We start from the raw sequence: 15864 nt of genomic DNA on the forward strand, positions 1-15864 counted from the left end.
AAAACAACGGCAACTATATTGTTGATTAAATTTTGTTGTATTGTTTAAATAAATTCGATTTTTAAAAAGTATTAGAAAACGACATTAAATATTACTAGACCTATGTGGCCACATCTTCTGTAAAATGGCATTAATTGACTCTATAGAGATCTGTGTGAGAGTCAGAAGATATAATATACTTAAAGATTTAATATACTTTGAAATATTCTGCAAATCTAATATATTAGCATTAGCATAATCAAGAACTATCTCTAGGTCCCTGTTCACAATTCATAGTTTTATTTTTTTCACAATTCATAGTTTTAAACTAACTGATCCTGGAAAAGTTATTTTTTTAACCATGAAAAAAAATGAATATATTTTCTTCATGGTTAAAAAATATTTCATAATTATATAATAAACATCCATATACCCTCCACCTAGAATTAAATGTAAATGGTTTAATCAAAACATCAAGTTTCATACTTTAAATGTAATTACTTGCCAAATATATCTTAATAAAGCTGGAAAAATTTAAATGATTTGTCACATTTACATCAGATATAAAACATTGCAATTACAGATAAGTCTTAATACTTTTTGACCCATTTCATACTAGTCCATAATGAATTTGTGTATATCATGCCAGTCCATATTTTTATACTTTACTATAAAATACATATCCATAAGTAATAAAATATTGACTTAGTTTTAAAGTAATATTCATTATAAAATTCATATTTATTCAGAAAATTCACTTTTTTATCATCTAATCAGATTGATACCTATAGCTCTAGTTTAAGTGTGCTGAATAGTAATGCACCTATGACTACATCACTATCCACTAAAACATGTTCACTGGGTTATAAAATCAAATCATAGAAAAATATTTAAGTATGGAAAGGACCTTAGAGGGTTTCTTAAGCTGGCAATTATAGACTCTTTTCCATTAATGAGATTTCGGTTTAAGAAATTTGAGCATCTGGGGGATGAGCATTTTCTGCAGAAAGGGTCAAATCTTTGACCATATTCTCAGAGTTACATGTGCTAAACACAGTAGTTACTTGTCCTAGTAGAGTTGCGAATCTGTGGTCTAGTTCTCCTCTCATTTGACACATCTGAGGTCCAGAGGTTAAGTAATTTATACAAAGTCAGTGTAAATTACTTTTCCAGAATCACACGTTGCTGGAGTTTTGTGCTTGTTTGTTTGTTGATATTTTATACAATATGAGTTTAAGTTCCTTTCAACTTTTAGTCTATAAAATATAATTTTATCTTTTTATTTCTTTTAATTATTATCCACTGCTGGTGAGGAGGTAAAATTGGTATATTTCTATATCACTAGTGACAGTGTAAATTGGAAGTCTTTTAAGAAATAATATGAGATGATGATGTACCAGTAAAATATAGCCTTTTGGCTCAACCATTTTTATATTGAAAAGAAATTCCTAAAAATCAGACAAAGCCACATGCAAAAACTGTTCATCAAAATATTATTTATAATAGTGGAAAATATCTATGAGTAGGATAATGGATAAATCAGTCCATTGAAACTATGTAGGAGAGTAAAATTAAGGTTTTATAAAATGTTAAGCAATAGTAGGAAATGCTTATAACATACTAGTAAGTGAACAAAAGGATACAAAATCAACTTATATGATGACTACAACTTTACAAAAATTCTGCACAGGAGAAAAAAAACAAGATCATTTATTTTTTCTTTTCTTGATACAAAATCTTAGCTTAATGTAGTTAGTTACAGTCATAATTTTTAAAAGGTAAACAAAAACAATACTATCATTGGACCCAAATGCAATGAATATAGTGTTTCTCATAGATTCATCATTTTAAAAACATTCAGATATAAATACTTTGCTTTTGCAATACAATTTCACAAGCATTGAAATGCTGTCTTCAGAATTATGGTAGGATTACCAATTACAATTGGTTGATTGCACTCACAAGTCAGCTGGACAAATAGTTCTATGTATAGCGTTGGACTCTGATTTCTTAATTGTCCTTAGTGAACAGAATTGGCTTCTGCATTTACCTGAAAAAAGTCATAATCCCATGTTATGTATGAAACCAGGAAGATATTTTTTTCTGAAAGCAGGGTTTTCTTTTGAATGTTCTGATGTTAATTATTTCACTTTAAACATTTTCTTGATATAGGTTCAGCTTTAAGATTTTATCATATGTTCTTATTATCCTAACATTTCTATTGAGTAGAGCTATCAAGTAAAAACAGGCATGTGTTCATTTAAAATAACTAATTTCCAGTTTCTACACACACAGTTTTCTTTCCTTCTTTGGTAATAAACATAGATACTAACACATATATGTACATTCAATCATGCAGCTAAAACCAGCAGGGGGCGAAATGCAATAGGAATAAATTTGACAAGCCATATATTAGTAGATTATTCTCGCTTTAACAATAACCAAAAAATCCAGCACGGCCACGAGGCAATGGGTGGTACTCCAATGTAAAATTATGTAGTCTACGCAATATAAAATTATGTAGTCATCTGACAGCGAATGAGTTTGTAGACACATGCGGGTCTGTCCACGTTAATGTGCCTAGAACACTGCAGAGTCGGGATGGACCATGATGAACTGCTTTTGTCCTTCTCTTCCCCGGGTTTGTGAAATTCCTCCACTCACAGGGGTGGACACTTCCCGTTGCCGAAGGGGGTGTTTTTCCTCCTGTTTCTCGGGGTAGCTTGTGGAGCTTTGCTATTGTGGAATACTTTACATTAGGGTTCGCGATCTGGTGATCGGAGCCCCGGCTCGTCACCCCAGACGATGACAATAACCTCCTGAATTTCACGGCGGCGGCGTCCTAACTATTCAATGATAAACGCCGGGGGGCGTGAAACTTATCAACACGCGATGGCCAACGGCTCAGGACTGATGGTAGGAAAAGAACCTGTTATGACCCGTTAGAGAAACGCAGCAGTGTTATTTGATGTCTTTCATTTCATCGGCTATTCTCCCGCAGCATCGGTTAAAAAAATAAAAAAATAATAACAAAAATAAATAAAAAGACCACAGCTTCCATCCGTGAACAAAATCCCGTCTTTGAGAAGACTTGTCCGTTCGGCGGCGACTTTCCCTCTTCCTTCCCCTCGTACGTTTCACGTACAACCACCTCTTCTTTATTTGCTAAACATCAGCTTCCTCTTCTCTGTCAGATCGAATGCAAAAAGAGGAAGAGATTCGCGGATGAAAAAGTCGTTTTTTTTCGGGGGCGGAAAGGACACGCCGATCCGCGCTCCACGTTGCTTTTTTAAAGATGGAATTCGGTATTTCAAAATGTATGTAAAATTTTAGTAAATTTATTTGGTGAGCAGGAGACTTAGCTCGTGTTGAGCTGGACCTTACTAGGAACCGGCGCGGAAGCACCTGTCCCTCGTCCCAAACGCCGCCTCGGGGGGCGGCGGAGGGCGGAAGGACGTCGCCGCCTTTCCCCGACCTCCAACGTCTCCGTGACTCCCCCGGAAGTAGAGAGTAGGGCAACTTGCCCTCACCCGAAATGGCGGCCGGCGCTCTGCGCGACGGCGCCTGCGCGGGGTAGCGTTGAGACACTAACTCCCCTGGAGTTCCCTCCCACAACACACACACATATACACGCCTCCCCGGCCGCCGCCTGCGTCCGGCCCCGACCCAGCCACCTGCGCCCGGAAGTGACGTACAGCGGTTCCCCCGCTGCATGATGGGAGAGTGTGTGGAGTGGGCGGGGCTCTCCGCGGAGGAGGAGGAGGAGGAGGCGGCGGCGGCGGCAGCGGCGGCGGCGGAAGAGGGCGGAGGGTAATGGGATGGGGGTTCCGCGGCAGCGCTGAAACTCCGGGTGGGCGTCCATGGCGCTGCTTCGCTGACAGGGCTGTGAGTAGATCGCCTTCCGCTCTCACCGCCAGCTCCGCGTCGGAACAGCCAGTCCTTCCCCGGGGAGCCCGTTCCTCCCCGGGCCCCTGAGCCATGCCCATCGCGGCCGCCCCGGACGAGCCAGGTAAGCGCCACCACTCCTCTTCCCCCAGCGACGCTTTGGAGGAAGAAGGTGAGGGGACCCAGCCCACCCGCCAGACCCTGGCCCCCGGGGCAGGGGGCACCTGTCTGCCGCGGAGCCCGGGGGCTGCGGGGAGGTGCCGGCTCTGCGGGCCTGCGGGCTCCGGGCTCGGGCTCTGCCCTCTTCCGCGGCGGGTGCGGGGAAGCCGGCGGCGGCGGCGGCGCCGAAGCGTACAGCTTCCTCCTTGCCACCCCGGGCACCGGCCGGGGAAGTGAGAGTCGTCGTCACCTCCCCGGCCGCCGCCGCCGGCTCGCCCTGTCCCTCCGCTGCCACCTGCCCACAGCTCCGCGCCGGGCCGCTCCCTCCCTCCCGGGAGCCGCTGAGAAGTTTGGGGCTTTGCTGGGGCTCCCTTTTTTCTCCCTCCTCCTCCCTCGTGACAGGTGTAAACACTGCCTGCAGTTTCGCCCAGGCCGGAGGCTGGCCGCAGCCACAGTGTGCTGCTCCTAAGGGTCTCTCGGAAGCAAGCGGATTTTGAATTCTCCTGCGGGCGGAGGAGACTCTCGGCCCCCAAAGCTCGTGCATCCCTTCCCGAGAGGACCTTGTCTGCTCCCTTTCTTGCGCTCCTCGAGAAATAAACTGTGTCTCTTCCCCAGATTGCGTCCGAAAAGTTGGACCATTATTCTTGAAGCGCCCAGCTTGGCAGGTGCTCACGTCCTGCTTGGGCCGAGGGCAGAATGTAGGGTGAACGGTGTGGCAGGGCCCCTTCTCTTCTAGGAAAGGACTGAGCATGGATGGGTTTTTCTTTTGTTGGTTAATGCAAGTTGTAGCTTGGTTTCCCACTACATTTTCTACTGGGGCCAGGGAAGGATGAACTTATACTTGTGAATATTTTTTACTGGACATAAATGAGACAAAAGCAAAGGTTCCGTTTCAAAGTTCTCGCTTTAGGAGAGGAGAAAAGTAGAACTTGAATCTTCCCTTTCACTGGCTGCGTTGGTACTCCCCAGTCTGGGGGGTTGGAGGGGAGGGGCGGGGCGGGGGAGAGAGTTGAATCCTTTTTTAACATTTAAATTGTTGCTTTCAGTTAACTTTTTAGATACAGATGTTCGCCAAACTCTAGGTGAAATAAATGTTTCAACATTATTGCGTTGATAAAATTTAGGCAAGTTTACATTTGTGCCCCTTGTCGGCTTAAATGTTCGTTTTTTGTAGTAATTTTTAACTCTTCCCAGAAGTAGAGGGTGGAGCAAGTTGTTCCTATGGAAAGTAATACAATAGTTAATAAATAATACAAGAATAAACTGTTTTGCGTACTTACAGCTGTAAACCTATTTTTACCATACCCTGTGTATATGTTTAAACAAAGTACCTGTGGTAGTCTTCTAAATTTTGTCCATGAAGCTATTTCACATGGATTAAAAGACAGAGCCTGCGTAAAACATCTAGCCCATTACATGGAACCTAGTAAATGCTATTTAGATCTAATTCTTCTGTTTATGTATCAGTTAAATATATTAATTTTCTAAATAGATATTTTTAAATATTAAAAAGGCTCCTGAAAGAAATTGAGTAGATTTAGCATAATATGTAGGGCATTACAATTTTGATGTTTTCTTGATTTTTTTTTTTTTTACTGAGAGACTGTTATAAAAATAATTCCATATCAAAACAAAGATAATGTGTCCATAATTTCATTGATAAAATTTTGCAGACTCCAATTGCCTTTATGAATATCATGTAGCTAGGTAAATCCTATTATAAAATATTTTAAATATTTATTTGTTCTGCTTACAGTTAGTTAAAAACTAATACACAAACTTATATACACAGTTGCAAGTTCTTTTGCAACTTTATATAATTACTAACACTGGTAGACACTACTTTTCTAAATGATATACAGTACATTAACTCATCTCATCCTCACAGCAACTCTATAAGCTAGTAGGCTTATTCCCATTTTCTCCATTTTCCAGAGAACAAATTGAGGCAGAGAGATGTCAGTAACTTGCTTAAAGTCAAACAGCTGTTAAGTGACAGCCAGGATATAATATACCATTTACATAGTTTTAACATAATCAAAAATATACAATATTTTTTTTCTGGAAATCATGGAATATGTAGCAAAAGTATGAAAATATACCTGGGAATGGGAAATGGCAAATCAGAATTAAAGTTACCTCTGGAAAATTAGGGATAAAGGATCTAGGAAGGGCCCAAGGGTTTTGAACCATAAATTTACTGTCTTTAAGTCTCAAGCTGATTTGGGCCGAAACCGGTTTGGCTCAGATCTGTGGACTGGAAGGTCCCGGGTTCAATTCTGGTCAAGGGCATTTACGTTGGTTGCAGGCACATCCCCAGTGGGAGGTGTGCAAGAGGCAGCTGATCGATGATTCTCTCTCATCAATGTTTCTAACTCTCTATCCCTCTCTCTTCCTCTCTGTAAAGAATCAATAAAAATATATTTAAAAAATAAATAAATAAAGCTGATTTGGTAAAATATTAAGTTTCAACACAACTAAGTGGGTACTTGCTCATTCATTAACCCCCCCCAAAAAAAAAAAAACTTTATTGTATGCTTAAAATCATAATAAAATTAAAAGTTAAGGTTTTTGTTTAAAAAGCTATATAAAGTATCACTCTACCTTTCAGCGTGGTATATTTTAAAAGAGGAAAGGGAAGGAGTTGGTATCATTTTGTGTTGACTTTTAAAATTCAAGGAGCCTCTAACTTGAAAGTATTTGGATTAAGAAATGTTGCCCTCTCCAGGTTCCTCTACAGCAGTTTCTCTTGCCTGGGCTTTCTAATTGCTGCCAGTGACCTCAGTAGCTCTGTATCACACCCCTAGTTTCCATTTCTGGCTTATCCTAGGGTAGGGGCTCATAAGTCCGGATTAGACCTTTTCTCTGAGAAAGGTAAAGGTCTGAAACTATACAGTAGTAGGAAGATGGGGAGTCATGGCTTATTAGTTTGGGAGGTGTGAAAAGAGAAGGAAAATAGATTTAAGACTCTGTCCTATCATTTCTCAGTCACTACCAACCCATTCTGAATAACTTAAGTAAACCTTGCAAAGATAAATTGCTAATAAATTAAAGGTTGTATATGCTCAAAGCTTAATCTAGAAGCAGTATTTTGATGAATAGTTCCCAGAGGAAAATCAAGTAGTAAATTAAAATAAATTCACATATTTACATAAATATTTATAATATGCTGCAAGTCATTTCAACTAAGTATCTACTAACACTATGGTATTCTTTTCCTGCCATTCATTCAGCAAATACTTAACTGAGTGAGCACTTGCTGTATACAGGCTTCGTTTTACCTGGTGATATGAAATGAACAATCAAGGGGAAAAAATTAGCCGTCATAGGACTTCAATTTCTTATATGTGTGTGCACACACATGTTTGTATATGTGGATAGAGAAATGAAATACAGAGATGGCAGATGATGTTAAATATTATGGAGAAAGATAGGGAGATAGACAAGAACAAACTTTTTTACTTTGAATTGGGGTGGGAGGTTGGTGGTACTTACAATTTTATATAGGATTGAGTTAGAAAAGGCTTAAGACATTTCTGTAGAAAGAGAAGAGAATAAGGGGGAAGAGGTAAAAGTATGCCTGGAATATTCAAGAAATTACAAGCAGAAGAGTTGTAGCTGTGATCAGCAAGTTAGAGGGTGAGAGGGCAATGTTGTAGGGACTTTGTAGACAATCCAGCTATTTGGGCTTCTTACTCTGTGATGGGAAGCCATTGCAGGGTTTTTGAGTAGAGAACTCACAAGGATCTGTTTGGCAAGAGTGAAAGCAGGAGATTGCGTTAGGAGCTGGTTACAGTGATATAGCTAGAAGATGATAGTGGCTAGAACCAAGATGGTGGTGGCAACAGAGGTGATGAGAAGTGGTAGAACAGTTTCTTTAATTGGAACCTTTAATGATTTTCCCATTGCTAAACTCAAAGAACTTACACAGAGGTGCCACCTTCTAAAATTCAAGGTCGTCAGCATAACTGCCTTATTCCATCTCTCCTACTTTCTGACCAGACTCTACTATGTGATTTCCTGCTCCTTGACAGTTGCCACATGCTTTATCTTTAGTGCCTACCTTTTCCTCTCTCAATTAAAATCCTTCCCATTTCAAATTCTTTATCCTTTATGAAGCTTTTTCCTCATTTCAGCATTTTTTTCCCCTCTTCCCAGTCAAGTAAGATCTTTTTCTTAGAATCCTATAGCCACATTTTAGTTCATATGGTGTTTATATTCTGCTTCAGTAATTGGCTTTTACTGTTTTCTTGTATTGTCCCCCCTAATTAATTGTTGGTTTTTCAAAGGTCATGACACCTTTACTCACTTCTCCTTATAGAACTTAGAGTTTTGTATATAGTAGATGCTCAGTAAATAGTGAATGTACATATTTTTTAATTTAAAAAAATAGTCTTTTAGTACAAAAAATACAAGAGCATTGTAGAAAATAGAAAAGAAAGAAATCACAATTTCACTACCCAGAGAGCTCCACTGTTAACAGTTTAGTACATATCTTTCCATGCATATATGTGCGTTTTACAAAAAATGAAATCTTATTGTACTGATGGCTTTATAGTTTTTTTGTTTTGTTTCAGTCTGTTAGTGACTCCTCCTGTCATCACAGGAAATTTTCACCTAAACTAATATTCAAGGCCATATTCAAATTCTTCCCCAGCTGATCCAAAAATGTTGCTTTACAGCTGATTTGCCAAAATTAGCATTCACTCCATATTATAATTTTATGGTTTTTAAGATTATGGAAGGATTATATATATATTTTCCTTGTGGAAAATGTAAAGAAAACTAGTATTCCCCTTGATAGCAGAGGCTTTCTGCTTTAATGTCTGGCACAGAGTAGTACTCGGTAAATATATATTAAAAGGAATAATAGATAGCCTGGCTGGCTTGGCTTAGTGGTTGAGCATGAACATGTGAACCAGGAGGTCATGGTTCATTCAGTTCCTAATCAGGGCACATACCTAGATTGTGGGCTTGATCTTCAGTAAGGGGTGTGCAGAAGGCAGCCAATCAATGATTCTCTCTCATCATTGATAATTCTTTCTCTCTCTCCCTCTCCTTTTCTCTCTGAAATCAATAAATATATATTTTCAAAGGAATAATAGAAGAAAAAATTATTAGTCATCACACTACAAAGAGGTAACTGTTAACATTTTTATTTTCCTTTAGTTATTTTTTTCTTCCTATGGATATATGTCATTCACATATATAGGGTGTCCCCCCAAAAAATGTTTACACACCTTGAATAATTATTAATTCCAATGGGTTAAATCTGAAAAGAAAGAAACATCAATTGAGCTATCATAAAAAAGTGTGTATACTTTTGGGGGGGACACCCTGTATATGTGTATCTATATACACAACATATATTTAGGAATCATTGCATAGATTTTTACTCTTAAAGTGTGAGCATTTTCTCATGTTATTAAATATTTCTTAAAACATGATTGTTAATGGCTGAGTAGAATGCCATCCGGTGAGTTTCAGGTTTTCTCTGCTGTTTCCTACAAATTTTGGGGGGTTTTCCAGTTTTTGCTATCATAGAAAAACATTTCTGTGAACAAGGTTAAATGCAATATTTGTCTGTCCTCTTTGTCCTTGGTTATTTCCATAGGACTGACACTTAGAAGTGGAGTTACTAAACCAAAGGGCAAGCCAATTGCTTTCCAAGAGGCTATATGTAATAATATTGCTATCGGCAGTAGTTGAGAGTAGCCATCTTCCTGTAATCGCCTTACGTCTGTGGTCAGCAAACTTCGGCTCACGAGCCACATGCAGCTCTTTGGCCCCTTGAGTGCGGCTCTTCCACAAAATACCACAGCCTGGGTGAGTCTTATTTTGAAGAAGTGGCGTTAGAAGAAGTTTAAGTTTAAAAAATTTGTCTCTCAAAAGAAATTTCAATCTTTGTACTGTTGATATTTGGCTCTGTTGACTAATGAGTTTGCCGACCACTATTAGGTGAACAGTAAATATGCAGTTTTCAAATTGTTTATCTGAATAATTTTTATTTAGGCTTTTTAGCAGTGTGGAATGTTTGCGTCATTTAAAAATTTTTGTAGGGTTTAAACTTGAGATGTGTCCTTGTTTGATGAGAGGTAAACATTGCTTAGTGCCATGCTCTTTTGAAAATAATTCTGACTCTGTTAGGAAGCTATTTAAGTACAAGAAATAGAATATTATTTTCTAGAACGTGTTGTCCAGTACAGTAGCCACTCTCCACATGTGACATTTGAAATAAGGATAGTCCAAAGTAAGATGTGTTTTAAGTGTAAGTACACACCAGTTTTTGAAAACTAATGTAAAATACATAATTTATTTTTTATCCATTGTATGTTAAAATATTTGTGATACTTTGGGTTAAGTAAAATAATTATAGATAAGTTCATCTGTTTCTTTTTTAATTGGCTACTAGGAAATTAGAATTATATATGAGACTTGTATTTAAAGTGGGCAGTGCTGCTCTTGGGCATGACACTGACTTTTTTATAAACAAGAAATATAAAATTAACTTCATTATTCTAGAAAGTACTAAGTAGGTTTTTAAAAAATACTTAATTTAAGCATGCCAATATGTTTTTCATAGTATACACAGTTTGCATAGTCATTTTTCAAGTTATAAGTGTTTGATTAAAAATCATAAGTTACTACAGTTCTTATGCTCTGAAAGAAATACTACTATGCAATATATGTACCAGTAAGAGGAATTGGGGGAAGGTGTTAGAAAACTTACCTGAGGAATCAATCCTTCATCTACTATCGATAGTAAGAATTAAAAGATGTGCCTGTCTGGAATGGCTCAGTTGGTTGAGCGTAGTCCTATGCACGAAAAGCTTTCTGGTTCATTTCCTGTTCAGGGCACATATCTGGGTTGTGGGTTCGATTTCCCATTGTGGACATGTATGGAAGGCAACTGGTCAATGTTTCTCTCTCACATTGATGTTTCTCTCTCCCTTCCTTTCTGTAAGCATGTCCTCAGGTGAGGACTGAAAAATATGTGGGAATGTTTTAGGCAATGGGAATGTAGATGCAAAGGCCCTTTGCATATAAGAATGTTATTGTCTGCCTTTCAAAAACTGAAAGAAAGCCTAGCTTAAAGAATTGATAACAATGGGGAAAGAAAGGTGAAGTAGTGTAGCTAAAGAAATGGAATTGGGCTTAATAAACTTAGAGATTTTTTTTTAAGGTATCACAAGCATTTTAAGTGATCAGATTGACTTTTTTAAAGATATTTGGATTGAACATCCTATCTAATAAAAGAATAATATGCAAATTGACAATCACTTCAACACACAAGATAGCTGCCCCCATGTGACACAAGATGACTGCCACAAGAAGGCCAGCAGGGGAGGGCCGTTGGGAGGGACCAGACCTGCAAGAGAGGGCAGTTGAGGGCAATCAATCCAGCAGGGGAGGGCAGTTAGAGGTGACCAGGCCAGCAAAGGAAGGAAGTTGGGGGCAACCAGGCCTGCAGGGGAGGGCAGTTAGGGGTGACCAGGCCTGCAGGGGAGGGCAGTTAAGGGTGACCAGGCCTGCAAGGGAGGGCAGTTAGGGGCAATCAGGTTGGCAGGGGAGCAGTTAGGCATCAATCAGGCTGGCAGATGGAAGCAATTAGGGACAGTCAGGTAGGCAGGCAGGTGAGCAGTTGGGAACCAGTAGTCCTGGATTGTGAGAGGGATGTCTGACTGCCCGACTAAACAGGCAGTTAGATATCCCTCGAGGGGGTCCCAAATTGAAAAGGGTGTGGGCTGGACTGAGGGACACATGCCCCCGGGCACAAATTTTGTTAACTGGGCCTCTAGTGATTAAATAATAGTTCATGAAACTTGTTTAGATGATAATGGCTGCTTAGACCAGAACAAAGGTAGTAAAAAGAGATATTCTAAAATTGAGGGGTTTATGAAATAAAAATCATTCTTTAGAGATAGTGGAGGGTGGGGAGGTCCTTAGTTTCTGGCTTAGTAAGTGGATGGGTGGTAGGGACACTCCCTGAGTTAGAGAGCCCTGGAACAGGATCAGATTTGAGGGAACTTGAACTCTATTATTGTTAAGCTAGGTCAAAATCCTAAGGAATTCAAGTAGAGAGGGCTAGTAGAGAGTTCACTTGGCTGGACTGAAGCTCAGGTTTGAGGGTTGAGCCATAGGGATCAATCTAGGACTCAGTTAAAGCCTTGGGTGGATAAGATTGTGTGAGAATTATGAGAAGATATCCTGAATAAAACCTGGAAGAATTTACATGCTAATCTGAGTGTGTTTAATACTTATGAGAAAATCTGTAAAACATATGTATCAAACTAAACATCATTACAGTACAGGGTAATACCAGATTCCTGCAATCACATTAGAGTTTGTATTGAAGGCATTAGTAATCAATAAGGAAAAATGGAGACATAAGAATTGAAAAGAAAAGGTTCAACCAATGCACCCAATTTGCTTATGATGTGATGGTATAATATACCAAGAGCTTTCAGTTTTATAAACAGTGCTCACCAATTAGAAAATAGAAGTGGAGAGACCCCATTTTACAATGAGCAGTTGGAGAAGTGGGGGGGGAGCAGGGGGAAGGAGGTAAAATACCTAACAATAAATTTAACAACAAATGTAAAAACCCTACATTGCTACAGATTAAATTTTTATGTTAAATAAAATTAACAAGTTTTGGTAATAATAGAGGAGACCATTCCTAAGTCATACTTTCTTATTCTTGCAATGCTAACTTTAAATATTTTTCAAAGGAAGACTTACAGGAGTAGGATATATTTGCATGTGTCTTAATGAGACCATAGTTTTTTAAATGTATGAAATGAACGTTTCTGCCTCACCTACTCTCCCTAGTAGGTATTTTTGTTGTTTTATTCTTAGTCATTGCTTATGTTTTATAGTATTTTATGTAGCTTAGCATCTCCAATCTTGTTTATTGTGTGGATGCAAAAATGTTGACTTTGGAATATTTGCAGATAAAACACTTCTGCTGCAAAGACATTCAAAATGTGAAAATTGATGCATTTTCTTAAAGCTTTTGTTTTTAGTAGCTATTTCTAAAAAGCAGTGAACCTATTGTCAAGAGATCATTTAATTCTTTTTACACTGAATGTTCATAATAACAGTTTTGTTCCTTTTTTTAAAAAATTTGTACCAAGAGTTTTAGCTATCAAATTCAAATTTTCTCTTACCTGAAACTCAAACAGAATGTTTGAATATCCACTTTTTACCTGTAGTTAAGACACCATTTCTTTGCACTCCTTTATATATTTTATTAGACTATTTCCCCTACATCCTAATGAGCCAGCAGATGATGTGTTTCAGTCTCACTAGGTTTCAGAAGTTGACTTGACGCACAGTGCCAGTGTTGCACCTAAAAACAAAAGTACAGATTTTGATCAGGTTACCTGCCAGTGACCTTGGTTTCTGGAAGGGTAGAAAAGTTTCTCATGTTCACAATTATTTCTTAAAGTTTAGTTGCAAGTGAAACTGATTTTTTTAAATGTGCTGTATTTTCCCAATAATTGTATAGTATTTAAATTATATACATTATTATATCTGTCTCAAGGATTATTGCAGTAATTTAAATTTGATTCACTAAGGAAATTTTCCAAGTTTCATTTGTAAGAAAAATATTCAAGATTTAATGTTGTGAGCTTTTTGTATTTGAAGTCTTAAGAGTGTTAATTTCTTAATGATAGTCTCAGGTAAATGTGTATGACAGAACTTCAAGAAATATTTGTACAACTAAATAATTGTAAGGGAAAATTTTTTAAAGAAAAAGAACTGTTTCGTTGATTTACCTTTCTTAGCTCAGCAGTGAAGTTTAGATAATTATGTCATCCCCAAAGTTATACAGTCCGTAATACTTTTATCCTCTGCAGCTTAACACAGTGGTTCTCAGCCTTTGCTAACCATCAGAATCATCTTTGAAACCCCCCTTTTTTTTTAATATATTTTATTGATTTTTCACAGAGAGGAAGAGAGAGGGATAGAGAGTTAGAACCATCAATGAGAGAGAATCATCGATTAGCCGCCTCTTGCACGCCCCCCACCGGGGATGTGCCCGCAACCAACGTACATGCCCTTGACCGGAATCGAACCCGGGACCTTTCAGTCCGCAGGCCGACGCTCTATCCACTGAGCCAAACTGGTCTCGGCTGAAAGCCTTTTTTAAATGCTTTATTCAGGTGCATACTTAAAATGTGCCTATTCCATTAAAAAAAAATAAGTAAATAAATAAATAAAACTAAAATTGAGAAGCATTGGTGTATGGTCTAACGTGGAAACAAATTTGGTTCACTTTGTTAAATGCAATAACAAAGGTAGATATAAAGAAGGAGGCTTTATTCAGACAGTCTACCTCACATAAAGTACCCAGGCTTTAATGTTAACGCCCTGCTTTCTATACTTACTCTTTATGGGAACTGGAACTGATTAAATGACCTCACTGAACCTGTTCTTTCATCTATATTTATAGATTTTATAAAATGGATGGTTGGGATCAAATTATATAAACTATAATAATAAAAGCATAATATGCTAATTAGATCCTTCCAGACATCCTCCCAGATGACCTTCTGGGCAGAGCCCCAGCTACAGGGGCCAAGGCAGAGGTGGCTGCCGCAGCGGCACAGGCCAAGCCCTTTGCATGAATCTCATGCATCAGGCCTCTAGTGTATGAATAAGCACCTTGCACAATACCTATCACATAATGACTTGATAAATATTGCTGCTCTCACTTCACAGAAAACTTCATGAGTGAATAGGGTTTTTGAAGGCTTTGGTCAGTGGGTTCTCTGAACAGATAGGAATAGGAAATTAGAAAAAGGGCCAAATGTGAAAATTTGGAGATGGCATGGTGCCAGTGGAGGACCCAAGGGGTAGTTTTGGCTGGCTGGAGCAAAGAGGGAATATCTTAGCCATATTAGCTAAGACAAGTAGTTTCAAATGGATTGCTGTAATCTTGGCCAAAAATAACGAGACTCTAAAATAAGGTATTGGTTAAGAGATGTTAAGGATTTAATTTGTAATTAATTTAATTTGGGGCAGTGGAATATAAAAGGAGGAGCAGTCAGGGTAATTTTTTTTTCCTGGACTTAAAATTCAGAATATCATATAGAAACAAGTGGTTTCGGAGTGTTTTTTCAGTAGAGGTTAACTTCAGTTTTGGAATTGGAGAATATGATATGACTTTGAGACATTCAGGTAAAGATATTCGAAAAGGCATTTGGGTAGACAGATCTGGAGTTTGGGCAGCCTACAGCTAGAGTGAGGTTTGAGCATTACAAGCATATGAAAACAGAAGCTGGATGAGATCTCCCAGGGATAAGGACATAGGGAAGCCAAGGCCCAGGGAAGACCGACACTTATGAGTCAGGCAGAAGAAGCAAACCCATTCAAGGAGGAAAAAGAACAGATATAATAGGTAGGAGGAGAATTAAGAAGGAATGCCTCTCGAAGTGATTTTTTTCACTTAAAAAATGTATTTTAGACACTATTAGTCATATTAGTATACAGTTTTATCACTTTTTAAAATGGCGACACTTTTTATTTGCCCTACTAGAGGCCCGGTGCAGCCTGGCCTGCACCCTCTCCAATCTGCGACCCCTTGGGGGATGGTCCGACTGCCCTGTGGGATTGGGCCTAAACCGGCAGTCGGATATCGCTCTCGCAATCCAGGACCGCTAACTCCTAACCATTCACCTGCCTGCTTGCCTGATCTCTCCTAATCACTCTGCCTGCCTGCCTGCCTGATCTCTCCTAAATGCCCTCCAATGCTGGTCTGATGGCTCCTAACGGCCCTCCCCTGCCAGCCTGATCGCCCCTAACTGCCCTCCTCTGCTGAATCGCCTCTGTCCA

At 38.9% G+C, this 15864-nt stretch overlaps 2 protein-coding genes across 18 annotated transcripts in view; one reads left to right on the forward strand and one right to left on the reverse strand.

The window, feature by feature from the left end:
• Positions 1 to 1460: 1460 nt before the first annotated feature.
• LOC118717767 lies at positions 1461 to 4848 on the reverse strand. 3 transcript variants are annotated; one of them, XR_006741434.1, is made up of 2 exons: positions 3654 to 3795; positions 1461 to 3164 (listed from the first exon to the last, which is right to left on the reverse strand). XR_006741434.1 is itself a non-coding variant. In XM_045580816.1 (2 exons), the coding sequence occupies exons 1-2, from the start codon at positions 4772 to 4774 to the stop codon at positions 2026 to 2028; spliced, it is 690 nt and encodes a 229-aa protein (XP_045436772.1). In that variant the 5' UTR covers positions 4775 to 4848; the 3' UTR covers positions 1461 to 2025. The 3 variants fall into 3 exon arrangements, 2 of the variants coding, with proteins under 2 accessions (XP_045436772.1, XP_045436771.1); XM_045580816.1 differs by lacking the exon at positions 3654 to 3795 and adding an exon at positions 4089 to 4848 and having other exon boundaries at positions 1461 to 2029; XM_045580815.1 differs by lacking the exon at positions 3654 to 3795 and adding an exon at positions 4089 to 4848.
• AFTPH (aftiphilin) overlaps positions 3849 to 15864 on the forward strand; it is a 59988-nt gene continuing 47972 nt past the window's right edge. For 14 of the 15 annotated variants that reach the window (XR_004987471.2, XR_004987472.2, XR_004987473.2 and 11 more), the window contains exon 1: positions 3858 to 3988. The gene's annotated coding sequence lies outside the window, so the exon portion shown is untranslated. Of the gene's footprint in view, positions 3989 to 4638; positions 4689 to 15864 lie in introns of all 15 variants that reach the window. The other variant, XM_045580812.1, reaches the window with a different exon arrangement.

The sequence above is a fragment of the Pipistrellus kuhlii genome, unplaced genomic scaffold (genome assembly GCF_014108245.1).
Source record: "Pipistrellus kuhlii isolate mPipKuh1 unplaced genomic scaffold, mPipKuh1.p scaffold_m20_p_13, whole genome shotgun sequence".
Lineage (NCBI taxonomy): Eukaryota > Metazoa > Chordata > Mammalia > Chiroptera > Vespertilionidae > Pipistrellus > Pipistrellus kuhlii.